Genomic DNA, 27,589 nt, shown 5'->3' on the forward strand with positions numbered 1-27,589 from the left:
GTGGTCTGAGGGCTCCTCCTCTGGTGGCTTCATGTTACAAGTGTTCAGGCTCTGAGGGGTTTTTGTTCAGGTCTACTGATGAGTCACTGGGAGAGTCTTAATTCGATACTGAACTTGTTCTTCAGTGAATCTTTGTAGTTTGGTGGATGTAACACCACCATGTACAATCACTCCAGTCCTTTCCCTGCATGCTGTCTGATCCAAGCTGTGTAGTAGCTGCTACCTGCATTTATTTTTTCATATATTTGCTTACTGACTGTATTTGGTGCAAACATAAATACATTGACAGCAGCCACAATCATGTGAATAGTAATATATTTTGCAGCTTTTAATAAAAGACTTTTATTGGTTTCAGTGCTTGCAGATGTTTAAAGAAACAGACATACAGAGAATCTTGGAGCCTTTTAGAGGAAAACAGCTGCTCAGGAACTGAAACGTGACAAAATGCAAAAAACTAAATCCTTTAAGGCAAGGCAGCTTTATTTGTATAGCACATTTCAGCAACAGGGCAATTCAAAGTGCTTTACTTAAAACAATTAAAAACGATAAAAAAAATTAAAACATTACAGAGCAGTTATATTACTTTTACGTTTTCATTGCTAAATATGTCTGTTTCTCTCTTTACTGTAACAGTGAGCTGCTGTTGAAACCATTAGTGGTCTGAGGGCTCCTCCTCTGGTGGCTTCATGTTACAAGTGTTCAGGCTCTGAGGGGTTTTTGTTCAGGTCTACTGATGGTTTGTGTTACTGTGGCTCTCTGGCACAGTAATACACAGCAGTGTCTTCAGGCTGCACATTCTGTCCATTTAGAGTCACTGTCTTGCTGGAAGAGTCCAAGCTGATACTGAACTTGTTCTTCAATGAATCTTTGAAGTATGTCGTGGATCCAACTGCTGCCATTCCAATCCACTCCAGTCCTTTCCCTGCAGGCTGTCTGATCCAAGCTGTGTAGTAGCTACCAACAGAATAAGAGACCTGACAGGTGATGGTCAGACGTTGACCTGGCTGCACAGTCACAGAGGCTGGCTGAGTCAACTGTTCACACTTCACACCTGTGGAGGAAAACATGTTGAGTATTGAGTCAGTGTAATAACAGAGAACAGTGTGCTGTGATCATACTGTCAGTGTCTCTGCCTCAGTGAGACTCACAGGATCCAGCAGCCAGCAGCAGCAGCAGAGCTACAGAGAACATGGTTGCTATTGAAGGTGATCTGATGGGAGCTTCTCTTCTTCTGCTGCAACTGACAGCATGATATCAAGTCTTTATATCAGACTGTGAGGAAGTTCACTTTGCATAGAGAAGGCCACTGACAGGCTATAAAAGAAGGATGAACTGTCCTGCCACAAGTAAAGCTTTAAATTGTGATATGAATATATTTTTGACACATTAACGAAAATGTAGTTATTATTACAAACTTAAAACAAACTTAAATTCCATTTGTTTTTATCGCAAATTGTCTAACACAAGTCAAACATGTCAGACAATAGATTTATATTCACAACAGAACCAACAGATTAACAGAATAGTTATTGTCAACTATATATGGGGGATCTACAATAAAACATGTCTGAATGGAGTTTTATTGAGACTGTTTCTCTGAATGTGTTGATGATGTTGAACTGAAGCTTATTATGTGAATGAGAAAAGAAGATTTCACATGTTTTGACATGTTGAGTTTTTGTACAGCATTGCTCCTTCCTGTGTCACTGTGGCTCTCGAGCACAATAATAAACAGCAGAATCTTCAGTCTTCAGACTGTTCATCTGCAGATACACCTGCTGTCTGCTGTTGTCTCTGGAGACGGTAAACCGGCCTTGGACTGACTGAGAGTAGTAGATGTTAGTACTGTAGATACTCGCAACACACTCCAGTCCTTTTCCAGGAGCCTGTCTGATCCAGTTCATCCTGTAGCTACTAAATGTGAATCCAGATGTTGTACAGGTCAATCTGTGAGATTCTCCAGGTCTTTTAACCGCTGGTTCAGATTCTGTCAGAGTCTGACCATCAACACCTGCAAACCAAAAACGATAAGCATGTCATGCATTACCTTGGTACAAAGATCAGAGAAAATCTTCATGTGAAATATGTCAGTAATACAAATGGAAATGTCAAATCGAGAGCAGTGAAAATCTTCACCTGCCCAGCAGAGAGTTAAAAGCAGCAGTCCTGTCCTATAGTCCATCATGTTAAACTGTGTGTCCACTGTTCTCTGTCCTCCTCTCTGCACTCAGATAAGTAGAGGTGAAGATATCTGAGTTTTGCATTAACTCCTCCTTTTTGATTGAACAGTGTTTTTTCTTCAATCTTTCCCCAAAACATTTTCATGTTACGGCTTTCTGCTTAACGTAATTTGTTTTATTCTTACAGTGAGAATAATCTTACCGTATATTAGAATTCAGATTATATTTACATTTTTAACGTAATGTCCAGTGACGGTCTGACAATCTGTGCATTCTGGAAAAGTCCAGAACGGCCATCCAACCGACGGCCGTCGGCACAAAAAAACAAAGTCTATTAAAGTGATATTAACAGCCAACAGCAGGGAGCGCAAATACAATCACTTATATGCTACGTGTAAACATAAAACTGAAGAAGAAGAGTAGACCTACATCATTAGACTTGAGTTAATTGTGCCAGGAGCAGGAAACATTGTAGGCTGCCTTTTCCCTATGTTAGCGAATTGCATAATCAGCTCAACATGAGCATCATGATCATGAAAATGATCGTGCCATTTAGTGCTGTCACACTTAACGTGTTTAATCATTTTTGTTAGGTTAATTTGAAACATTAAACGCGTTAGAAATGAATCACGGGTTGACCGCGTTTTCACATGGTTGTATATGAGAGGTTGTAGTGAGCTCACTTTTGCTGCTAGGATGAAGATTATGGTATTAAATTAAACGGGAAAAAATCAGGCATGCATTTGGTACCACTCTAAACGTGCTAACAAACTAAATAATTCACCAAATGTAACCAAAAGTTTAACCAAAACATCCTAGCTTGCACTTTCTGTCTGTCTTCCATCAGAGTGCAGTTTTTCCTTGTCTTTCATATTTGCGTTTACTATTGTGGAACTGGCAAAGAGCTGGTGGTTGGTTGTGAAAGCTTCACAGACAACATTGATAGGGCCTAGTCATTTTCAGCATTTCACAGCCTTAATATGAATCAAAAGTGTTAAATAACTTTGAGAAAATATTAATTAGGTTATTCAATGCTAATACTTTAAGACAAAGCAACACATGTTATATATATTTATATTTGAATAGTTATAGTATATAGTAACTAACACTGTCAGTGTAGTGTTGGTATAGACCTAAAACTACACTAATCTAATCCCCATGTTCAGGTACAGCAAGAAGCCTACTTTATCTCTGAAAGTGTTGTCATTAATACTCTACTGTTTTATAATTACAAATTTGTGTAATTTGGGGTTTCTGTAGCCAGTGACATTTCATTATTTGTATTTTATTTTCAATGCAGATGGAGCCTAATGGCATTGAAGGCTGAGGCTTCAAACACAACCCCAGTTATCATCATTGGTTTTGAGATGTTACTTGCTGTGAATACCTTGTCTGATAGGCAGTATTGTGGCATAGTATCTTCCCGGCTAGTGTCTGTCGTGCACGGCTACGGGCGAATGGCCGGATGATGGGCCTATTTGGGAGAAAGTCCAGGGCTGTTTTTTAGCCCCAGTCCGTCCCTGGTAATGTCATTATTACCCATGTTTTACTGTAAGTCACTTTAACATTTGAACACATTTATTTAATTAGTTAATTGCAACTTACAAATAATGTAATAGTGTTACTGTTTATATATAAAAGTTATCAAGATAATTATCATTACAAAAATGTTTTTATTTTATTTCAGATCGACAAACACTATCTTATGTCTCCTTTTTTGGAAGATATCTGAGTTTTGCATTGACTCCTCCTCACAGGGAGGAAACATCTGGACTGGAATCTAAAATCTTCTTTGATGAAACTAGAATACCTTTTCATCGACTAGGAAGTGTCCACATTAGTTATAAATGCTATTTTAAAATGAGTAACTAGGTTATCAACTTTACCACAACAATAATAAAAAGCATAATTCATATCATCTGATTGAAGCAGTGGTGCCCATCACACCTGGATGTGGCATTGTGATGGTTTATGGTCATTTCATGGCAGAAAAGTTTGTAAAAGATTATCATACGGGGGAGAACATCAATATCTGGAGCATTAGGCGCTGAAAACATTTAAATAAAAAAAATCTGCTTTACTTCCGTCTTTGTTCCTGTATATGGACATCACTGGGATACGTGTTAAAGCCAGTCCTTGTCTGCCATCTAGAGTTTTAAAACAGGAATGGTAGCTACTTTTAAACAGAAAGATTACTCACTTGTGAAACCCAAAGAAATGTTTGTTATTGAAGATCTGTGCTTGTTCCATGCTTACCTTCGTTCCACCCAATGCATGCTGGGATACTCTCAAGCACCAACATGACAGTGAATGAGAAGCAGAAGATGCATTATTGTAACTGATGTTTAGAAGACTAGAATGATTAAAAATACTTTATTTTTCGTCAATACAGCTCAGAATGTTTTTTTTTGACCTTTTATATATTTGAAAACCAAACAAATGTATTTCCATTTATATCAGTTTTCGACAAAAATCATTCCACCCATCATTTGTTTCTAACTTATTTCATACATTACATTCATTTTGCACCTTATGAAGGAGTAAATTCTGAAGCATCAAAAGGTGTGAACATTTACTATCAACTAATAAAGGTTAACCTTCAAAGATTAAGAATGTGAGACAGTTGTGCTCTATAAGTCCAGTAAGAATGAGTTCTGTAGGATTTTGTACAGCTGCTCAAACAACTCCAGTCTCTCTGGCTCTCGAGTACAATAATAAACAGCCACTTTAGCCTTCAGACTTTTCCGATCCAGCTTCTTTCATAATGGGAAGAGTTTTTGCTAAGATCTGTATACAGACATACAGTATTAAAACAATCTGTCAAGTCAGAGTATATTTTAAAAATGACAGAGAAAAAATCTACATGTTTCCTTTTTATTGCTGCGAAATGATTTCATTCAAGGATGTTGTGTAAATTTGGTATGAATAAAAAAATCATTTCATAAAAGAACTTGTGTACAATCTGAAAATCATGTGGAAGCTTTTTAATTTTAAATGTTTCCAAAATGTAGATTTTTTTGTAGGATCTTCATGCAGGTACTTGAAGTAGACACAGTTTCACCACATTAATAGATAGAAGTTGTCGAGAGTATGGCAAAACAAGTGATACTGAGTCAACTGAATGTTCCCAGTGGTGATTGTAAATAGAGGAAGTAGTTTTTGTATGACTCTCCTATTATCGTCTCTCACTGTGTCTCTCGGGCACAGTAATACACTGCTGTGTCCTCGGTCTTCAGACTGTTCATCTGCAGATAGAGTTTACTGCTGGAGTCATCTCTGGAGATGGTGAATCTCCCCTGGACTGACTGGGAGTAATAGAGATGAGAACTGCCTGTGTGTATAAAAGCGATCCACTCCAGTCCTTTTCCAGGAGCCTGTCTGACCCAGTTCATACGGTAGCTGCTGAATGTGAATCCAGATGTTGTACAGGTCAATCTGTGGGATTCTCCAGGTCTTTTAATCGCTGGTTCAGATTCTGTCAGAGTCTGACCATCAACACCTGTCAAGAGGATAAAAAACATCAAGTGAAATAAGCTGATGACACCAAATAAAAGCTATGTTAAATTAAGATCAGTGAAAATCTTCACCTGCCCAGCAAAGAGTTAAAAGCAGCAGTCCTGTCCTATAGTCCATCATGTTAAACTGTGTGTCCACTGTTCTCTGTCCTCCTCTCTGCACTCAGATAAGTAGAGGTGGAAAATATGTGAGTTTTGCATTGACTCCTCCTTTTTTGGCTTTCTCCTAACTGTATTTTGTGTTTTAGCAAATCATCTCACTGTATCTCTTACCATTTTGATCTTGTTTCACATTTTCAACCTGATGTTACTAATCCTTTTTTTACTGTAAGTCACTTTGTAACATTTGAACATTCCATTATGGAATAATGTAAATTGGTTTAAGTTCATGTAGAAGGTAAATCACCTCATCGGCTTGAGATAGGTAAACAACATCTCATGTCTCCTAAAGTCATTTTTGATCAAATTGCTGTTTTTCATGTAAATAAAGATTATGTACAATATTATTGGACCAAACATCGATTTTTAAACTAGTAAAATTCAGAGCCAAAAAATTCTACTTTTGAAGAAAATTCAGCTGCATTTCTTTTTAATTATTTAAATAAGGTAAATTAAACAATTTATAAAAGTGTAATTCAGTCTGTCTTGTGGGAGTACAGACAATGATGTACCAGTGATTGAAACCTCCAAGTATTTAAACTAGGGCTGTCAAAATTAATGGCATAATAAAGAGTTAACGCAAACGCTTTTAACACCACTAGTTGTTTTTGATGTAGGATTAATGCAAGCGCGTTTTGTGATTTGGGCCTCGGGACGCTCTTTAGTTTTGGGAAACCAGGAAGTGATGCACAGTAATGTTGTGGGTGGCTAGCAGAAACAAGCCTTGAGCAGAAATGGATAAAGAAAAGAGTTTTGAATGGAAAGTTCAGTTTCAAAGCCCTTCCAGATGGTTCTCTTGACAAGACTAGAGGTAGTGGTGGAATTGTGGAAATTGGTTTTCTGACAAATACATTTTAGATTGTTAATGAAAAGAAATAATGATGTTATGAAAGAGAAACTGACATTTTGAGGATTAATTTACACAGTACTGTAGATAAATCCCCATTTAAAAAAAATCTGAAAGACTGTTTCATCCTTTTAGTGAGCTGGTGCTGAAACCATTAGTGGTCTGAGGGCTCCTCCTCTGGTGGCTTCATGTTACAAGTGTTCAGGCTCTGAGGGGTTTTTGTTCAGGTCTACTGATGAGTCACTGGGAGAGTCTTAATTCGATACTGAACTTGTTCTTCAGTGAATCTTTGTAGTTTGGTGGATGTAACACCACCATGTACAATCACTCCAGTCCTTTCCCTGCATGCTGTCTGATCCAAGCTGTGTAGTAGCTGCTACCTGCATTTATTTTTTCACATATTTGGTTACTGACTGTATTTGCTGCAAACATAAATACATTGACAGCAGCCAGAATCATGTGAATAGTAATATATTTTTCAGTTTTTAATAAAAGACTTTTAATGGTTTCAGTGTTTGCAGATGTTTAAAGAAACATACATACAGAGAAAGTTGGAGCCTTTTAGTAAAAAACTAAATCCTTTAACAAAAGATTAAAACTATAAGGTTTAGAAGTGGAGTTAATTCATATTTGAAAGTTGTAAGGCACAGAATTTAATATAGTTACTATTTGAGTTAATTTACTAGAAATGTATTTACAATGTTTAGTCAGTTAATCATTTACATATTTATGTTACACAATTATTAGTTACATATTTACATGTTTACATATTTAACACAGTTAGTTTATTCTGGTGAATCAGCCTCTCTGATTCCATCACTTTTACCTCAGTCTAAGTTCTCGCTTCTGATTGGTTAGTGGAGTCACGTGAAAGGTCTGAACAAGGAAGTGTTGTTGTTGTGAGTAGTGTTCAGTAAAGTACTGCTTGAGAAAGTTATCCGTCTCCATCCTGCTGTTTATTCTCATAAAGAGTGATCCACCACCACATACCGAACCCTCACGTTACACTGTTGTAGTTCATCCATTTACAAGTTAAAGTTAAAGTTTAAGTAAAAACAACACGTTTTACCTTCATATGTGTGTGGTTATGTCAGAAATAAAATCATGTATCAAATATCATACAGCATGATTTTTAATTGTTTTAATTCAGAATTCTTAAAAGCCATCATACAACAATCATACTCAAATGTCTGTGTTGTCTCATTTTGAATGACTTGACCTGAGGACATTAGTCATGTGAGACAGTGCAGAGTTTATCAGCCCAGGGAGGATGAGGAAAGACAAGAAATGTTTCTTACTGCAGGAGCTGAAGTAGTTTCATTTAAGCAACCAGATCATTGTGATATTTTTGGCACTTTTACCAACAAGTGATCTTTATTGTGTTTTTGTGTGTTTCATGTTGAGTAATAATATTTCTCAGGAAAGCAGGACGTAATATAATGAAGAGAAAGGGCAATTTATTATCTAAAAATGATATCTAATGTACAATTTAAGGGAAAAAGTTAGAAAAAAGTTAGAAAAATATTAAAAATATAATTTATAAAATACATGATATCAATTAAATTCATATATTATTTTCAATATTTGGCTTCATCAGCCCAGTAAGAATACTGTAGGATTTTGTACAGCTGCTCAACCAACTCCAGTCACTGTGGCTCTTGGAGCACAATAATACAACAGCAGAATCTTCAGTCTTCAGACTGTTCATCTGCAGATACAGCTGCTCTCTGCTGTCGTCTCTGGAGATGGTAAACCGGTCTTGGACTGACTGAGAGTAGTAGATAGCTACTGTAGATACTCGCAACCAACTCCAGTCCTTTTCCAGGAGCCTGTCTGATCCAGGCCATCCAGTAGCCGAGATTGTTAATCCAGATGTTGTACAGGTCATTCTGGGGATTCTCCAGGTCTTTAATCGCTGGTTCAGATTCTGTCAGAGTCTGACCATCAACACCTGTCATGATATAAAAAACATCACATGAATTTAGTTGTTACACAATTCAAAACTATGTTTAATCTAGATCAGTGAAAATCTTCACCTGCCCAGCAGAGAGTTAAAAGCAGCAGTCCTAACTCTATAGTCCATCATGTTAAACTGTGTGTGTCCATCTCGTTCTTCTGTCCTCCTTCCCTCTCTCTGCACTCAGATAAGTAGAGGTGAAGATATCTCGAGTTTTGCATCACTCTCCTTTTGGCTTTCTCCCTAACCAGCCTTTGTGTTTTCTACAAATCATCTCAATCAGATCTCTTACTTCATTTTGATTTTATGTTTTGACATTTTAACCTGATGTTACTAATCCCTTTTTTTATTACAGTAGTCGTTTTGTAACATTTGAATATGTTTATTTACTTCTCTGCTTTGCCCGCCTCCAGAGAATTTGGCCCACCCATGAGAGAAAGACATCATGGCTTTCAACGCAGCAAGCAAAGTGGCAGTTGGTCAAGGCCACACCCCACTCTCCACCTTGCACCCCCTCTCCTCCTCAATAGCTACAAAGCTAGCGGTATTAATGAGTAGGCTCGGTAAGGTGTTTCAAAGAAGTGGGTTCGGGGCCTTACAGTGGTCATGAAAGGGAGGGTGTTTAGGGTCCTCAGCAAAGAGAGTTCATTTTGGCCCATACTACCGGTGCGGTGCCAGTTATTACTTCTGTTTGGAGCAGGCGGTTCCAGCGGCCTTTGTTATTGCTGCTTGTAGAATTCTTTAAAACCAATTATGCCCCAAAATTACTTACAGAAGGATCCAAAGCCAATTGATAATACGACTCCACTTTCTTATAGTCCTGAACTACTGACACAGGTTTAGCTGACAGAAACGTTACAGATTCAGGAGAAATGTAATCACAGTAATCAAACGACGATTAGCATCATGGACTGGCAGTCGTTTACCCACAAATTAAAGAGGCTAATCAGCATATCGATAATAATAATGAAGACATCACAGGTGGTCTGCAAATTATGCATTATAGATAGCGCGATTTAACATCGGTAGAAGTTTCGAATTTTACCATACAGGTTTAGTGAAAGCGGCCAGTTGCTTTAGTAGGGGATTTGGTCGGCGGGGAGTTCACGACCCAGGATGAGTCTGATGAAAGTGATATTATCTGCCCGCATTGGCACAGCTGTGAAGGAATAATCTCAGAGATTACGTGATGTTCTGCCTATATTTATTGAATGTAGGCTACATTTCAAAGCAATTTAATACTATAGTGTCTGGCTTTTGTTTGATATTTAGTGCTGGCAAACCACACAACAGTCGTTGATGTTCCTTTCAGCTATCCGCTCGTGCTCCAGGAAAGTGAAAAAAGTTAGTTTGGTATATACAGCAATCATGTAGCTAAGGTTGTAGGCAGGTAAAGAGTCAAAGGTGGTAACAAATTGTCTTTTTGCAGTGTACATCTTTTCAAAGCATTAGTCCCCAGAAAAACGAGGGAATATATCTTTAAAAGGATGTATTTATTTATCATGACATCCTCCTCTCCTCAGATTCTGGACATCTCAGCATTCTCATCCTTCTTGACCTCAATGCTGCTTTTGACACCATCAACCAAACCATTGGAGTAATCTTTGACACTTACTTCTATAATTCCAATTCACATCTCCAACTGTTTAACATAAGCATTTATTCTGCCCATCTCTCTCCTTCTCTGCTGCTGAAACTCTCTAAACCATACCTTCATCACATCCAGACTTGACAGCTGTAATCAAAGTCATTATAGTACACTGTAAACCCTAGATTGGTTGGATTGCTCTGCAATGAAGTGTTGCAAAACCTCATGGGAAGAAGAAAAACGGTGAACGGTTTCTGTCCTAGTTAAAGTGTGTTTTAATAATGTTCTGTTAATGTTTTGGGTGTTCATTTATTTTATCTGGGTTTTAGTTATGTATGGTTGATTTAGTGTTCATGTTTAATCTACATTTATTGTTGCACCATGACCGGGACCCGGGTGGAAACTGATGGGTCTGAGCAGTGATAAAGCAAGCAAATTTATGTATAGTAATTTAGATACTCTGTTGCTTTAATTAATCCTTCTACGTAGTACCATGTATTTTAGTTATCAATGCTTGGTGTGTGTTGTAATTTTTTTTGTTTCCATTTTAACACGTGTTGGAATACATTTTTCTTAAAGGCATACTATGTAACTTTTCCCTCTTTGGTCCCCCTACAGGTTGTCTCATTGAAATACAACGTGCTGAAGCTATACACTTGCAAGTAGCCAAAGGAGGACACGGAGGACACAGAGGATTAAAAAACATGATGGACTCTTCAGAAGAGGTAATTATCTTCACTCGTTTTTCTGCAAGCAAAAGTCTCGGACGACACCAATTTCTGAACATAGCCATACTGAGAAATACGGAGAGAGTTGTGTGACTCCAACATGACTCCAGAAAAAAAAATTATTTATGTTTACCAATGATTTTTAGTAATGACTATTTAGTCTACTGTATATCCTCGACTTTCCACTTCCGGGATTGCTCCTTTGGAAACGGAAATTCTGCCGGATTTCACTCATTTAGGCCGGATATCCGTTTTATGAGCACTATGGTTAACCTTTTCAGATCTCTGCAAGGAAAATCCAAACAGCTAGCTTTACTATCTGTCCAATCTTGTCTTCTGTTGTACGAATTAAAACAACTTTAGAACGTACATGTTCCACCAAAACAAGTTCCAGGCCGTGGCTATTTTGCAGAGGTGCGCTTGCTCCATATGTGGCTTAGCCAAAAATAAAAAATAAAACAGAGCATGTTTTTCTCCCATCCTGGAATGCTGTGTGGACTAGCCACCCAGCTCGCGGCGTGGAGGATAGGTCTAGCAAAGAAACTACTGACTACTACAGTAATAAAGTAAATTTGATTTGTCTACTGCATCAACTTACCGCTCTGTGTTAATACAACTTGACCTGTTAAGTTTCATCTTGTGTAAAAACTTAGACAGTTTAATGCAACAGGTTTCAATGCAAATTTCTAGTAAAGTCAACTAATTCGGGATAGCAGTGTACACCCCTCTGAAGTCTGTAACAGACTTTGAGAACTCAGCTGATCATTGATTTTCTCTTTACTCACAAATCCTCTATATGACCAGGCCCCTCTTATGCTCAATTCCATTCCATTCAATTCAATTCAATTTTATTTATAGTATCAAATCACAACAAGAGTTATCTCAAGGCACTTTACAGATAGAGTAGGTCTAGACCACACTCTATAATATTCAAAGACCCAACAATTCTAGTAATTCCTCCAAGAGCAAGCATTTTAGCGGCACGCAGTGGCGAGGAAAAACTCCCTTTAGGAAGAAACCTCAGACAGACCCAGGCTCTTGGTAGGCGGTGTCTGAAGGTGCCAGTTGGGGGTGTGATAAATAGTGGCAATAACAGTCACAATAAAAGATAATGGAACAGTGACTAGAAATAGTAGCTTCATCTCCACACTCATTCCCACAGTTGACTGATTCTGAAAATAAGTGTGTTGTTGTTTTCCAGTAATGATGAAACTGACTTAATAAAATGCATGTATTATTAGATGATCCTCCAAGTATTTAACTATAACATAATAATAAATATAATATTTCTTAGGATATAGCCATAAAAATTAGTACTGTAGGATTTTGTACAGCTGATCAACCAACTCCAGTCACTGTGGGTGTCGAGCGCAATACCAATAAACAGCAGAATCTTCAGTCTTCAGACTGTTCATCTGCAGATACAGCTGCTCTCTGCTGTTGTCTCTGGAGATGGTAAAACCGCCTTTGGACTGACTGAGAGTAGCGGATGTTATTACTGTCATAGCTACTCGCAACCCACTCCAGTCCTTTTCCAGGAGCCTGTCTGATCCAGGCCATCCAGTAGCTACTGAATGACAATCCAGATGTTGTACAGGTCAATCTGTGGGATTCTCCAGGTCTTTTAACCGCTGGTTCAGATTCTGTCAGAGTCTGACCATCAACACCTGTCAAAGAAAGAATATAATCATTAGCTGCTTTTAATTTTGGTAATGTTTTAAAGACAACTTCAAATCAAGATCAGTGAAAATCTTCACCTGCCCAGCAGAGAGTTAAAAGCAGCAGTCCTGTCCTATAGTCCATCATGTTAAACTGTGTGTCCACTGTTCTCTGTCCTCCTCTCTGCACTCAGATAAGTAGAGGTGAAGATATCTGAGTTTTGCATTGACTCCTCCTTTTTTGGCTTCTCCTCAACTGTATTTTGTGTTTTCACAAATCATCTCACTGTATCTCTTACTATTTTGACTTTGTTTCACATTTTTAACCTGATGTTACTAATCCCTTTTTTTTATTACAGTAGTCGTTTTGTAACATTTGAATATGTTTATTTACTTTCTCTGCTTTGCCCGCCCTGAGAATTTGGCCCACCCATGAGAGAGAGACATCATGGCTTTCAAACGAGCAAAGTGGCAGTTGGTCAAGGCCACACCCCCACCCTCCACCTTGCACCCCCCTCTCTCCTCCTCAGTAGCTACAGACACAGAAATGGCACGTACTAACGAAAGCTCATTGAAAGCTCTAGTGGCTTTAATACTGCACCAAGGCTGAATTTCGGGAAAGAGACTTCAGATACAGTATTAGGGGACCACTAAGGTCTATATAAAAGCATCCAAAGAGCACCATGTCATTGGACCTTCAAACAGTTTCTAAAAGTGTAATTCAGTCTGTCTTGTGGGAGTACAGACAATGATGTATCAGTGATCGAAACTTCCAAGTATTTAAACTAGGGCTGTCAAAATTAACACCATAATAAAGAGTTAACGCAAACACTTTTAACACCACTAGTTGTTTTTGATGTAGGATTAATGCACGCGCGTTTTGTGATTTGGGCCTCGGGACGCTCTTTAGTTTTTTGGGAAACCAGGAAGCGATGCACAGTAATGTTGTAGGTGGCAGAAACAAGCCTTGATCAGAAATGGATAAAGAAAAGAGTTTTGAATGGCAAGTTTAGTTTCAAAGCCCTTCCAGATGGTTCTCTTGACAAGACTAGGGGTAGTGGTGGAATTGTGGAAATTGGTTTTCTGACAAACACATTTTAGATTGTTAACGAAAAGAAATAACGATTTTATGAAAGAGAAACTGACTTGTTGAGGATTCATTTATACTGTACTGTAGATAAATCTCCATTTAAAATAAAATCTAAAGACTGTTTCATCCTTTAGTGCCATGTGTCATGTGATTTGCTAAATTCTTTGAGGGCTAAGGAACTCCCTTGATGACTTTTATAGGGCTTAATGTCAACAAAAAGCATACAAACATGTCAGAAGAAGCAACAAATTTACAAAAAGGTGTCTGAGAAAGCCACTAAAACAACAAAAAATGAGGAAAAAAGCTACCAAAATAAAAAAAAAAATTGTCCCTTTGGTGTGATTCTCTTTTTCCAGTGTGACCCATCCACCACCCCAACCAACCTCCTTACGGATCGGCATTTCATACTACTTCACGCATCAATCGTGCTGTGACCACGACATATGCTTCCCATTTAAATACATTACTTTACATTTTCGCGTGGGCCACCACGAAAAAACGCACAAAAACGTCCCTTGTGAACACAAATCAATAGATTAAATAACGTGATCATTTGACCGAACTGCTGTGAGACTGGGTTGTTTCCCTGCATGCTGTCTGATCCAAGCTGTGTAGTAGCTGCTACCTGCATTTATTTTTTCATATATTTGGTTGCTGACTGTATTTGCTGCAAACATAAATACATTGACAGCAGCCAGAATTATATGAACAGTAATACATTTTGCAGCTTCTAATAAAAGACTTTTAATGGTTTCAGTGTTTGCAGATGTTTAAAGAAACAGACATACAGAGAAACTTGGAGCCTTTTAGAGGAAAACAACTGCTCAGGAACTGAAACGTGACAAAATGCAAAAAACTAAATCCTTTAACAAAGATGAAAACTATTGTAGTTCATCCATTTACAAGTTACTCTTCTGTAATAAGCAGCATATTTTACCTTCATATGTGTGTGGTTATGTCAGAAATAAAATCATATATCAAATATCATGCAGCATGATGTTTACTTGTTTTTATTCAGAATTCTTAAAAGCCAGTCATACAACAATCATACTCAAATGTCTGTGTTGTCTCATTTTGAATGACTTGACCTGAGGACATTAGTCATGTGAGACAGTGCAGAGTTTATCAGCCCAGGGAGGATGAGGAAAGACAAGAAATGTTTCTTACTGCAGGAGTTGAAGTAGTTTCATTTAAGCAACCAGATCGTTGTGATGTTTTTGGAACTTTTACCCTCAAGTGATCTTCATTGTGTTTTTGTGAGTTTAATGTTGAGTAATAATATTTCTCAAGAAAGCAGTACGTTATATAATGAAGAGACAAAGGGTAATTTATTATCTAAAAATATCTAATGTAAAATTTAGGGAAAAAACTTAATATTAACTTAATAATATTACTTAATATTGAAAATATAATGTGTAAAATATATGCTATAAATATTACATTCATATATCATCTTCATTATTTGGCTTCATCAGCCCAGTACTGTTACCGTTACTGATACAGTTATGATTTACATAATTATTAAATAATATTATGGAAAACATATAACATGATAAATATGAAAATTGTAGCTGTTAAATTGAATTAAAACACATTTGTGTTGTGTCTGTTTCTCTCTTTACTGTAACAGTGAGCTGGTGTTGAAACCATTAGTGGTCTGAGGGCTCCTCCTCTGGTGGCTTCATGTTACAAGTGTTCAGGCTCTGAGGGGTTTTTGTTCAGGTCTACTGATGGTTTGTGTTACTGTGGCTCTCTGGCACAGTAATACACAGCAGTGTCTTCAGGCTGCACATTCTGTCCATTTAGAGTCACTGTGTTACTGGAAGAGTCCAAGTTTACACTGAACTTGTTCTTCAGTGAGTCTTTAACGTTTGTATCTCTACTAATCCACTCCAGTCCTTTCCCTGCAGGCTGTCTGATCCAAGCTGTGTAGTAGCTGCTGAGAGAATAAGAGACCTGACAGGTGATGGTCAGACGTTGACCTGGCTGCACAGTCACAGAGGCTGGCTGGGTCAACTGTTCACACTTCACACCTGTTAAAAAAGAAAAGGTTTTGTAACAAATGATCAAGTTATAATGCAAAAGAAGAACTGTTGACTTTAACAAATCCAGAGAGACTCACATCCAGCTGCCAACAGCAGCAGCAGAGCTCCAGAGAACATGGTTTATGTTGAAACTGACGTGCTGTGAACTCCACTGACAGCCTGATGTGATGTTTTTCTAGCTGAGAAACAAGGAAGGTCACTAAGTTTGCATAAAATCAAACATATGAAGCATCAATGTTGGTCTAACTGGAGTCAATAGAAGAGTTTGTTCAGTGTTATTATATCTGCAGAGTGAAAATATGCATGTCATTTTTGATTTCTTCATATCTAGGTACAGATAACTTTATTGCATTAAACTGTCAATATTGTCTCCTTTTTTATATCTAGACTTTCATTTGTGTTAATACACAACAATAATTCCTTAATGACTATATTATTATTCTATCTTCAAACATTAATGATCTTTTTTTATATAAAATAGATATCTCCATACACAATACAAGTAAATTCACTCTAAACAATAACATGAAATGCTGTCATCACTCATCTCCACTTTCAGCTGTTTTCTCTTAGAAATAATTGTAATGAAATTACAGTATGTGATGAAAAGAGTAACATATTTTTATTTAGCTATTGATTTTTATTAAACAGCAATATGAATCATCAGCATTATTACTTTATAATTGAAGCATATATGAAAATAAAATTACAGAATATAAAAAAAATTAACAACCTGAAAACAACAAAAATGTAACATAAAATGTTTAACCCTGTGGTGCTTGGGTCTGTGGGACCCATTTTCAATGTTTGCTAAAAGAAAAATTATGCTATTTATTATTTCTTCTAACTCAAACTCATTGGCCTTGGCTCATTTTCTGTGAAGAACATAAAAAATAACTTATTTTTAATGACTGCACATGGTACACCCCTCCTACACATAATCATTACATATAAGGTGTTCAGGTCTATCAGACCCGAGTGTATTTAAATGTAGGTGCTATGAAACTATGTTGTCTTTCTAAACCTGCTATTCCCACAGAAAGTTACAAAATTGTGACATTTAGAGCACTTTCATTTGTTCTGACCATGTTCTAAGAAATAAGCACCAATACTGAAAAAAATCTTGTTTCTATTTTTTTTTACCTTTTTTATAATTTAATTTCCTTTTTTTCTCACAAAAAAACGAAAATGATCATATGATCAGAAATCTGATCTCACAGGGGTAAATGGCAAAAATGAACCATAAATTATGTATATATCATTGGTAATTGAGCTATAGTAAACATCTATTAAGTATTTTACATGTAATTGTTATGTCGGCGTATTGATTTAAAAGCCTAATAATGTGGAGGGTCCACCAGACCCAGGAACATTGGCTGTGTAACAAAAATATGAACACCACACAAGAGTTAAATATATACATTTTATGAAAAATATTTCAAACTTGTGCACTACAAGCCTGAAAGAATGAGTACTGTACATATCATTTACAGACAGAATTGTGTCTTACTTTGTGGAAATGTTTAATTTCAGCAACCAGATTGTTGGGCTGTCTTTGGACCTTGTATCAATGAGTGATCTTTATTGCATTTTAATGTGTTTTCAAGTTTGTGTATAATGCAGGGAGGATTATTAATTTATAATAAAAACATATATGAAAATGAAATTACAGAATATAAAACAACTCAACAACATGAAAACAATAAAAATGTAATATAAAATCTTTAAATATATTCATTTAATGAAAAATATTTCAAACTTGTGCACTACCAGCCTGAAAGAATGAGTACTGTAGGATTTTGAACAGCTGCTCAACCAACTCCAGTCACTGTGGGTCTCGAGCACAATAATAAACAGCAGAATCTTGAGTCTTCAGACTGTTCATCTGCAGATACAGCTGCTCTCTGCTGTTGTCTCTGGAGACGGTAAACCGGCCTTGGACTGACTGAGAGTATTTGCCACTACTACCAGCTTCAAGAGCAATCCACTCCAGTCCTTTTCCAGGAGCCTGTCTGATCCAGTGCATCCAGTAGCTACTAAGTGTGAATCCAGATGTTGTACAGGTCAATCTGTGGGATTCTCCAGGTCTTTTAGTCGCTGGTTCAGATTCTGTCAGAGTCTGACCATCAACACCTGTCAAACCAAAAACGATAAGCATGTCATGCATTACCTTGGTACAAAGATCAGAGAAAATCTTCAAGTGAAATATGTCAATAATACAAATGGGAATGTCAAATTAAGATCAGTGCAAATTTTCACCTGCCCAGCAGAGAGTTAAAAGCAGCAGTCCTGTCCTATAGTCCATCATGTTAAACTGTGTGTCCACTGTTCTCTGTCCTCCTCTCTGCACTCAGATAAGTAGAGGTGGAAGATATCTGAGTTTTGCATTGACTCCTCCTTTTTTGGCTTTCTACTAACTGTATTTTGTGTTTTCACAAATCATCTCACCATATCTCTTACCATTTTGACTTTGTTTCACATTTTTAACTTGATGTTACCTAATCCTTTATTTTTATTTATTTTTACTCTAAGTCACTTTGTAACATTTGAATGTGTTTATTTACTCTCACTTTTGTCCAATGCAAAGTACAAATAATGGAATAATGTTACTGTTCATTAATAAAAATTATAAATCATATTTTATTAAAAAAATTGCTTTCACTTTACGTATTAGGTAAATCACCTTGTCGGCTTGAGATACTGTAGTTAAACGACTCTTGTCTCTTAAAGTTATTTTTGATCAAATTGTTGTTTTTCATGTGAACAAAGCTTATGTACAATATTATTAGACCAAACATCAATTTTTAATCTAGCAAAATTCAGAGCACAAAATTCAACTTTTGAAGAAAATTCAGCTGCATTTCTACATAATCACTTAAATAAGGTAAATTAATGTTAAACTATTTCTAAAAGTCTAATTCTGTCTGTCTTGTGGGAGTACAGAAATTGATGTATCAGTGATTGAAACCTCCAAGTATTTAAACTAGGGCTGTCAAAATTAACGCCATAATAAAGAGTTAACGCAAACGCTTTTAACACCACTAGTTGTTTTTGATGTAGGATTAATACACGCGCGTTTTGTGATTTGGGCCTCGGGACGCTCTTTAGTTTTGGGAAACCAGGAAGCGATGGTGGCTAGCAGAAAACAAGCCTTGAGCAGAAATGGATAAAGAAAAGAGTTTTGAATGGCAAGTTCAGTTTCAAAGTCCTTCCAGACAACACCGTCTCACGGCAGTTCATGAAATTCATGACGCAGTCACGTTATTTATAATCTAATGATTCCTACTCGTTTTTTTTGTGGTGGTGCCAACATGGAGTGGGAACCATCTATACGGAGGTTGGGTTTAGGAAAAGATGAACAGGGAAAGCAAACATCACACCCCGGGACACGATCGGCGGTCTCTGGGGGACACGCGACAACAACAACGGTGGAGGTTGGGTTTAAGAAAAGAAGAACAGGGAAAGGTCGCGTCACACGCCGGGAGACGGCCGCGGGGGACACGCGACAATAACGGGATGGTTGTGATTAGGAAAACAACAATGGGAAAACAAAATGCCACACGCGGGCCACGATCCCCGGTCTCCGGGGCAAAAGTCTTGTGTTGTTTGACCCATCCACCACCCCAACCAACCTCCTTACGCATATTTTCGGCATTTCATATTACTCGCTACTTTAGTCGTGCTATGATCATGGCATATGCTTCCCATTGAAATACATTAGTTCACATTTTCATGCTGGCCACCACGAAAAAAAAGTGCCCGTGTACACGAATCAATGATTAAATAATGCGACCATTTCACGAACTGCCGTGAGACTGGGTTGTTCCAGGTGGTTCTCTTGACAAGACTAGGGGTAGTGGTGGAATTGTGGAAATTGGTTCTCTGACAAACACATTTTAGATTGTTACTGTAACAGTGAGCTGGTGTTGAAACCATTAGTGGTCTGAGGGCTCCTCCTCTGGTGGCTTCATGTTACAAGTGTTCAGGCTCTGAGGGGTTTTTGTTCAGGTCTACTGATGAGTCACTGGGAGAGTCTTAATTCGATACTGAACTTGTTCTTCAGTGAATCTTTGTAGTTTGGTGGATGCAACCCCACCATGTACAATCACTCCAGTCCTTTCCCTGCATGCTGTCTGATCCAAGCTGTGTAGTAGCTGCTACCTGCATTTATTTTTTCATATATTTGCTTACTGACTGTATTTGGTGCAAACATAAATACATTGACAGCAGCCACAATCATGTGAATAGTAATATATTTTGCAGCTTTTAATAAAAGACTTTTATTGGTTTCAGTGCTTGCAGATGTTTAAAGAAACAGACATACAGAGAAACTTGGAGCCTTTTAGAGGAAAACAGCTGCTCAGGAACTGAAACGTGACAAAATGCAAAAAACTAAATCCTTTAAGGCAAGGCAGCTTTATTTGTATAGCACATTTCAGCAACAGGGCAATTCAAAGTGCTTTACTTAAAACAATTAAAAACGATAAAAAAAAATTTAAACATTACAGAGCAGTTAGAAAAATTTAAACCAGATAAAAGACGAGAATAAAATTTACAGTGCAGTATAAGAACAAGTTAACCGAGTCCAACTCGGGCCTTCCAGAGGACTTATGTTTTCTGTTGCAACTCAGGTTCCAAACCTGGCCTCCCAGAGGGCTTAACCAGTACCAAACTGGCCTTAATAAGTTAACTGAGTCCAAGTCGGGCCTCTCAGAGGACTTATACTTTAACACTTTTTCTGTTGCAACACAGGTTCCAAACCTGGCCTCCCAGAGTACTTATAAATTAACAATTATTTAAAGAAAGGCAACATCAAAAAGAAAGGTCTTCAGCCTTGATTTGAAAGAACTGAGAGTTGCGGCAGTCCTGCAGTTTTCTGGGAGTTTGTTCCAGATATGTGGAGCATAAAAATTGAACGATCCTTCCCCCTGTTTAGTTCTGACTCTGTGGATAGAAAGCAGACCTGTCCAAGATGATCTGAGAGGTCTGGGTGGTTCGTAATGTATTAGCAGATCAGAAATGTATTTTGGCCCTAAACCGTTTAGTGATTTATAAACCAGCAAAAGAATTTTGATATCAATTCTTTGAGGCGCTGGAAGCCAGTGTAAAGACTTTTAAAATGGAGTGATGTGATCCACCTTCTTGTTTTTAGAGAGGACTCGAGCAGCAGCGTTCTGAATCAGCTGCAGCTGTCTGAGAGAGACCTGTCTGGGAGACCTGTAAAGACACCGTTACAGTAGTCAAGTCTACTGAAGATAGAAGCATGGACAAGTTTTTCCAAATCCTGGTGAGACACAAGTCATTTAACCCTTAAGGTGGTAATAGGCTGACTTTGTAATTGTATTAATGTGGCTGTTGAAGTTCAGATCTGAGTCTATGACTACACCAAGATTTCTGGCTTTGTCTGTTGTTTTTAACATTGTCGTTTGAGGCTGAGCGCTGACTTTTAGTCGTTCCTCTTTTGCTCCAAAAACAACCGCCTCAGTTGTTTCTTCATTTAATTTAAGAAAGTTCTGGCACATCCAGTAGTTAATTTGTTTTATGCACTTAGTCAGTTTTTGTATTGGACAATAGTCCACTGGCATCAAGGTTATGTAAATTTGTGTGTCGGCCCCCCATAACTATGGTAACTTCTTTTGTTGTTTTAACAAAGATGAAAACTATTGTAGTTCATCCATTTACAAGTTACTCTTCTGCAATAAACAACATATTTTACCTTCATATGTGTGTTTATGTCAGAAATAAAATCCTATATCAAGTAATATCATGCAGCATGATTTTTACTTGTTTTTATTCAGAATTCTTAAAAGCCAGTCATACAACAATCATATTCAAATGTCTGTGTTGTCTAATTTTGAATGACTTGACCTGAGGACATTAGTCATGTGAGACAGTGCAGAGTTTATCAGCCCAGGGAGGATGAGGAAAGACAAGAAATGTTTCTTACTGCAGGAGTTGAAGTAGTTTCATTTTAGGAACCAGATCGTTGTGATGTTTTTGGTCATTTTGCCAACAAGTGATCTTTATTGTGGTTTTGTGTGTTTAATGTTAAGTAATAATATTTCTCAGGAATGCAGGACGTTATATAATGAAAGGGTCATTTATTATCTAAAAATTATATCTAATCTAAAATTTACGGGAAAAAACTTTATTAGTGTCATTAAAAAAATAATGTATAAAATATATGATATAAATATTAAATTCATATATAATCTTTATTATTTGGCTTCTTCAGCCCAGTAAGAATACTGTAGGATTTTGTACAGCTGCTCAACCAACTCCAATCACTGTGGGTCTCGAGCACAATAATAAACAGCAGAATCTTCAGTCTTCAGACTGTTCATCTGCAGATACAGCTGCTCTCTGCTGTCGTCTCTGGAGATGGTAAACCGGCCTTGAACTGACTGAGAGTAGTAGATGTAGCTACTGTAGATACTCGCAACCCACTCCAGTCCTTTTCCAGGAGCCTGTCTGACCCAGGCCATCCAGTAGCCGCTGATTGTTAATCCAGAGGCTGTACAGGTCAATCTGTGGGATTCTCCAGGTCTTTTAACCACCGGCTCTGATTCTGTCAGAGTCTGACAATCAACACCTGTCAAACCAAAAAATAAAGGCATGTCAAGCATCACTGTAAGTTCTTAGGACAAATGAAAATACGTCGATTCAAGATCAGTGAACATCTTCACCTGCCCAGCAGAGAGTTAAAAGCAGCAGTCCTGTCCTATAGTCCATCATGTTAAACTGTGTGTCCACTGTTCTCTGTCCTCCTCTCTGCACTCAGATAAGTAGAGGTGGAAGATATCTGAGTTTTGCATCGACTCCTCCTCACAGGGAGGAAACATCTGGACTGGAGATATTTAATGAAACTGAGTCAGAGTCAACCCTCCAAGTCAGCTGTTTTGACCTTTGTCTGACATGTTTTAATTTGTGTAAAATGTTTATTAATATTAACACCACAACCACAGTTATTATATTAATACACAAATGAGATCTGACACATTACAGTAACATACAAGATTAATTCAAACTTGTTGAATCATAATTAATCTTGTTTTCAAGGCTCTGTTTCAATTACTTTATTGACATGTCACCATTTAATACCATTATAACATCATGGCTTTTACCTATGAATTTTACTTTTGCAATTTAGTTTTAAAGTAGATAATGCGTTGACCGTTGAAGGAACTTTATCTATTACTGTGAGCTGTGTCACATCAAGAAATATGTACTCGTACAGTAAAATATTATGGAAATCTAATGTGGATATATCAAAGTGCTTAGGTGGTAAAAAACTCAGATGCTTAAGATCACATTGCTGTTTGTTGTCTGTGGAGGTTTTTGTGCAGCTGCTCCACTGTCTTCAGTCACTATGTCTTCTCGAGCACAGAAGTAAACAGCAGAATCTGCTGCTGTCAGGCTCTGGACCTCGAGGTACTGAGTGCTGCTGGGAACATCTTCAGTCATGATGAAACGGTTTTGAAAGGAGCTGCCATAGATAGCAGAGTTTGAACCTGCATTCATCCTCCCAATCCACTCCAGAGCTTCTCCTGGTCTCTGTCGGATCCAGTGAATATAGTAGCTTGTCATGCTATAACCAGATATGATACATGACATCTTCACTGTCTCTCCAGGTCTTTTCACCTCAGAGGGAGACTGGTCCAGTTTGATCTCACTCCAAACTCCTGTAAGTTGATAAAAAAGTGATCATCATCTAACAGACTTGTTAATCACAGGTTGGACATTCACTAAGGAAGTATTACAGAATTGATTTTCTCACCATGAATAGTAACTACAAATAATAAACTCCAGATAACGGTATTTTCCATTCTGTGAGAAACACTGTAGTTCAGTGCTTTCTGATCTGAGTGTTTCAGAAATGTATCAAACTGCCCCGGTGTTCTGGCACAAGTTGCTGATGGTGTGTTTATAAGAGAGGAAGAGTTTGCATAGACCTCCCTCTACAGGTATAAAATGGGAACATGTCACACAGATACATTTCCATAAGTAGAGTATATCTACAACAGCAGAGGAAATATCAAAGTCCTGAAAACTAATTTCTGGACTGATAGAAAATAATAGGACATAAACTACAATGTTCTAACTTGATAATCTTTAACCCACGCTTTAGCAGTTCAGAGCTTCTTTCATATTGGCCAAATTCCAGAAGGGAAATGTCATCCTATTTGTGAAAGAGATGTATAGCTGCTGTTAAAATGTAGTTCTGATGTTATTTTCTCTCACATTGCATTGAACAGGAAAAATGTCCCCATCTTTTCTAGGCATCACAACACACAAACATATATATATATACTATGAAAATGTGTTATATGCATCTTGTATTGAGAGAAAATCAACTTTCTCTAAGTCTCTTCTATATTGATATCTCCTGCAGTGGAAATCAAATGAGATCGACACTGATACATTAAAATTCTCAACTTTCCCTCCGTCTACCAGTAACAATAAATGCCTCTACCATTCAGGGAACTCATACACTCACACAAAGAGAAGGGGGAATCTCTGACATACACACTTTGTTAACGAAAAGAATGTTTTCTTTGGTTTAAATAATTAACATCACACTGGAGTTGGCAACAGACTAGTGATTTAGTTACTTATGCACTTATGATTTCCAGTTTTAAATAATATTATGGAAGAGAAACTGACTTTGAGGTCTCATTTATACTGTAGTTAGATCACATCCTTTAAGTTGTGAGCTGAATTTATTCCATAACTTGAAGATTATACATATAATGATGTATCATTGATTGTAATTTCAAGGTATTTAAATTAATGAAAACTGTGGCTGTTAAATTAAATTTAGAACCATTTATCAAATCTAAAGAGATGTTTCTCTCTTTACTGTAACAGTGAGCTGGTGTTGAAACCATTAGTGGTCTGAGGGCTCCTCCTCTGGTGGCTTCATGTTACAAGTGTTCAGGCTCTGAGGAGTTTTTGTTCAGGTCTACTGATGGTTTGTGTTACTGTGGCTCTCTGGCACAGTAATACACAGCAGTGTCTTCAGGCTGCACATTCTGTCCATTTAGAGTCACTGTGTTACTGGAAGAGTCCAAGTTTACACTGAACTTGTTCTTCAGTGAATCTTTGACGTTTGTATCTCTACTAATCCACTCCAGTCCTTTCCCTGCAGGCTGTCTGATCCAAGCTGTAACGTATGTCAACAGAATAAGAGACCTGACAGGTGATGGTCAGACGTTGACCTGGCTGCACAGTCACAGAGGCTGGCTGGGTCAACTGTTCACACTTCACACCTGTTAAAGAAAAACATGTTGTGTGATAAATGATCAAGTTATAATGAAAAAGAAGAACGGCTGACTTTGACAAATCCAGAGAGACTCACATCCAGCTGCCAACAGCAGCAGCAGAGCTCCAGAGAACATGGTTTATGTTGAAACTGATGAGATGTGAGCTTCTGATCCTCTTTAACCTCCACTGACAGTCTCATGTGAAGTCTTTATAACTGGGTCAACAGGAAGATTTCTGAGTTTGCATAGATTCAAACATATGGCATGTGATTGTGGGTTGGTCTGGAGCTAAAAAGAAAAAGGGCCCTTCCACTGCTTTCAGCTTTAATTAGTGCTATTATTATTACTACGATTATAATGAGTAATGTGAATAGTTTTATTATGATTGTTATTATTTACCAAATAAAAAACACCTCAGTGTCTTAAAATAAGCTGCTGTGGTTCAGCTTGGACTCTGGAATAAACTTATCATTTTTTTTTTGGTAAACTCTGCTGCTCTTTTTTATTAAAAAATTTAAGTAATATCTGGAGCTGATTATTAAACTTTCAATGTCCTTTTTAATTTTTGTTGCACCAATTGTCAAGGCCTTGATTACAAATTAATTAATTTTATTAAGGTTGGTAATGACATAACTAATAAGTCCTGGGATTATAATAAACATTTCAACCAGTTTAAATAATGCATTTCTTTTTTTCTATGAATTGTTTTATTTATATCAACATTTATGTATATTGAAGTTTCATTTATATCGAATTGTTCATTTATATTGAAATAAAATTTTTTTTTTGAGGGATGCTAGTGAATAATTAAGGTTTCTATTAATGTCCTTAAAATGTGTATTATATTAGTAGAAGTTTTGACCATGGTTATCGAAAACACATTACCAAAGATCAGTAGCCTAATCCTTTACATGTAAAAAACAAAAAAAAATACTATTTCATATAATGTTATCAGTTGTGGTGGAAAAAAGAGGAAGTAGTTTTTGTATGACTCTCCTATTATCGTCTCTCACTGTGTCTCTTCTGGCACAGTAATACACTGCTGTGTCCTCGGTCTTCAGACTGTTCATCTGCAGATAGACTTTACTGCTGGAGTCATCTCTGGAGATGGTGAATCTCCCCTGGACTGACTGGGAGTAAGAGATAGGAGTACTAGATGTGTGTACGAGGGCAATCCACTCCGGTCCTTTTCCAGGAGCCTGTCTGATCCAGTTCCAAACTGAGCTACTGAAGCTAAATCCAGATGTTGTGCAGGTGAGTCTGTGGGATTCTCCAGGTTTTCTAACAGCTGGGTCAGACTCTGTTATGGTCTGGCCTTCAGCACCAGCCGAAAGAATCACAGCAACCACCAAGAGTGTTAGCTTTCTGTAAGCCATGTTCACCGTGTTCTTCTGTTTTGCAATCCATGAATGCCTCTTTAAATATGATGTCAACTGGATCCCTGTGAGAATTTGGTTATAGTTAGCTCCTCCTATATTACAATCTGTTTTTAAAGTCAAATTCAAGGCTATTTTGCAGCGGCTAGTTGAAGACCTGGATTTATTTTTTAGACTTTTTAAAGGTTTCTGTTTTCAAATTGTGACTGTTTGAAGCCAGATATACAGATAAACTTGGAGCATCCAGAGGAAATGAATCACTTAGTAACTGAAACCTGTCTGACAATATATAAAAAAAATAATTGCTATATTGCAGAGGAAAAATAAGTATCACAATGAAGATGAAATTTTAAAAAAAAGTATAAAAGGGGCGGCCTCTAGCTCACTCAGTGGGAGCGTTCCTCCCATGCAGGCTGAGTCCTGCAGCGGCGCAGGGTTCGGGTCCGACCTGCTGCCCTTTGCTGCGTGTCATTCCTCATCTCTCTCCCCATTTCATATCTATCCACTTTCTAATAACGGGAAAAGCCCCAAAAAATAATCTTAAAAAAAAAGTATAAAACATGAACAGCTAAGTGAGTCTACAGCTTAGAAAAAGTTTGAACATCCATTTATTTATCATCAATATGCAGTACTCAGTGCATAGTTATTTTAACCCCAAATACAAACTCCTGCTAACTGAAAGAAGTACAATACTCTCAGCTTATACAACTGGCAAAACCATTTGAATACACAAATACTGTGTATTGATATATAAAGTGTTTGGTGTAACTGTTCATGAGGCAATTGTGGTAAAAATGAGTACTGTAAGATTTTGTACAGCTGCTCAACCAACTCCAGTCACTGTGGGTGTCGAGCACAATAATAAACAGCAGAATCTTCAGTCTTCAGACTGTTCATCTGCAGATACAGCTGCTGTCTGTTGTTGTCTCAATAGTAGCTACCCACTCCAGTCCTTTTCCAGGAGCCTGTCTGCCCCAGGCCATATAGTAGCCACTGATTGTTAATCCAGAGGCTGTACAGGTCAATCTGTGAGATTCTCCAGGTCTTTTAACCACCGGCTCTGATTCTGTCAGAGTCTGACAATCAACACCTGTCAAACCAAAAAATAAAGGCATGTCAAGCACCACTGTAAGTTCGAAGCACAAATGAAAATATGTTGATTCAAGATCAGTGAAAATCTTCA

General features: G+C 37.5%; 7 gene segments (V, D, J or C); all 7 read right to left on the minus strand.

Moving 5' to 3' along the window:
- Nucleotides 1–707: 707 nt before the first annotated feature.
- LOC120574607 lies at nt 708–1,258 on the minus strand. The segment is given in 2 exon segments: nt 708–1,051; nt 1,149–1,258. Coding segments are annotated over 2 exon segments (351 nt in total).
- A 445-nt stretch (nt 1,259–1,703) lies between these two features.
- LOC120574376 lies at nt 1,704–2,185 on the minus strand. The segment is given in 2 exon segments: nt 1,704–2,011; nt 2,137–2,185. Coding segments are annotated over 2 exon segments (357 nt in total).
- Nucleotides 2,186–5,365: 3,180 nt separating this feature from the next.
- Nucleotides 5,366–14,123, minus strand: LOC120574377. The segment is given in 3 exon segments: nt 5,366–5,679; nt 12,732–12,764; nt 14,114–14,123. Coding segments are annotated over 3 exon segments (357 nt in total).
- A 1,303-nt stretch (nt 14,124–15,426) lies between these two features.
- LOC120574645 lies at nt 15,427–15,931 on the minus strand. The segment is given in 2 exon segments: nt 15,427–15,755; nt 15,845–15,931. Coding segments are annotated over 2 exon segments (333 nt in total).
- A 6,120-nt stretch (nt 15,932–22,051) lies between these two features.
- LOC120574378 lies at nt 22,052–22,502 on the minus strand. The segment is given in 2 exon segments: nt 22,052–22,359; nt 22,454–22,502. Coding segments are annotated over 2 exon segments (357 nt in total).
- A 558-nt stretch (nt 22,503–23,060) lies between these two features.
- On the minus strand, nt 23,061–23,650 carry LOC120574379. The segment is given in 2 exon segments: nt 23,061–23,449; nt 23,545–23,650. Coding segments are annotated over 2 exon segments (438 nt in total).
- A 2,318-nt stretch (nt 23,651–25,968) lies between these two features.
- On the minus strand, nt 25,969–26,409 carry LOC120574380. The segment is given in 1 exon segment: nt 25,969–26,409. A coding segment is annotated over 1 exon segment (438 nt).
- Between the last annotated feature and the right edge of the window lie 1,180 nt (nt 26,410–27,589).

Source organism: Perca fluviatilis, chromosome 15 (genome assembly GCF_010015445.1).
Source record: "Perca fluviatilis chromosome 15, GENO_Pfluv_1.0, whole genome shotgun sequence".
NCBI lineage: Eukaryota > Metazoa > Chordata > Actinopteri > Perciformes > Percidae > Perca > Perca fluviatilis.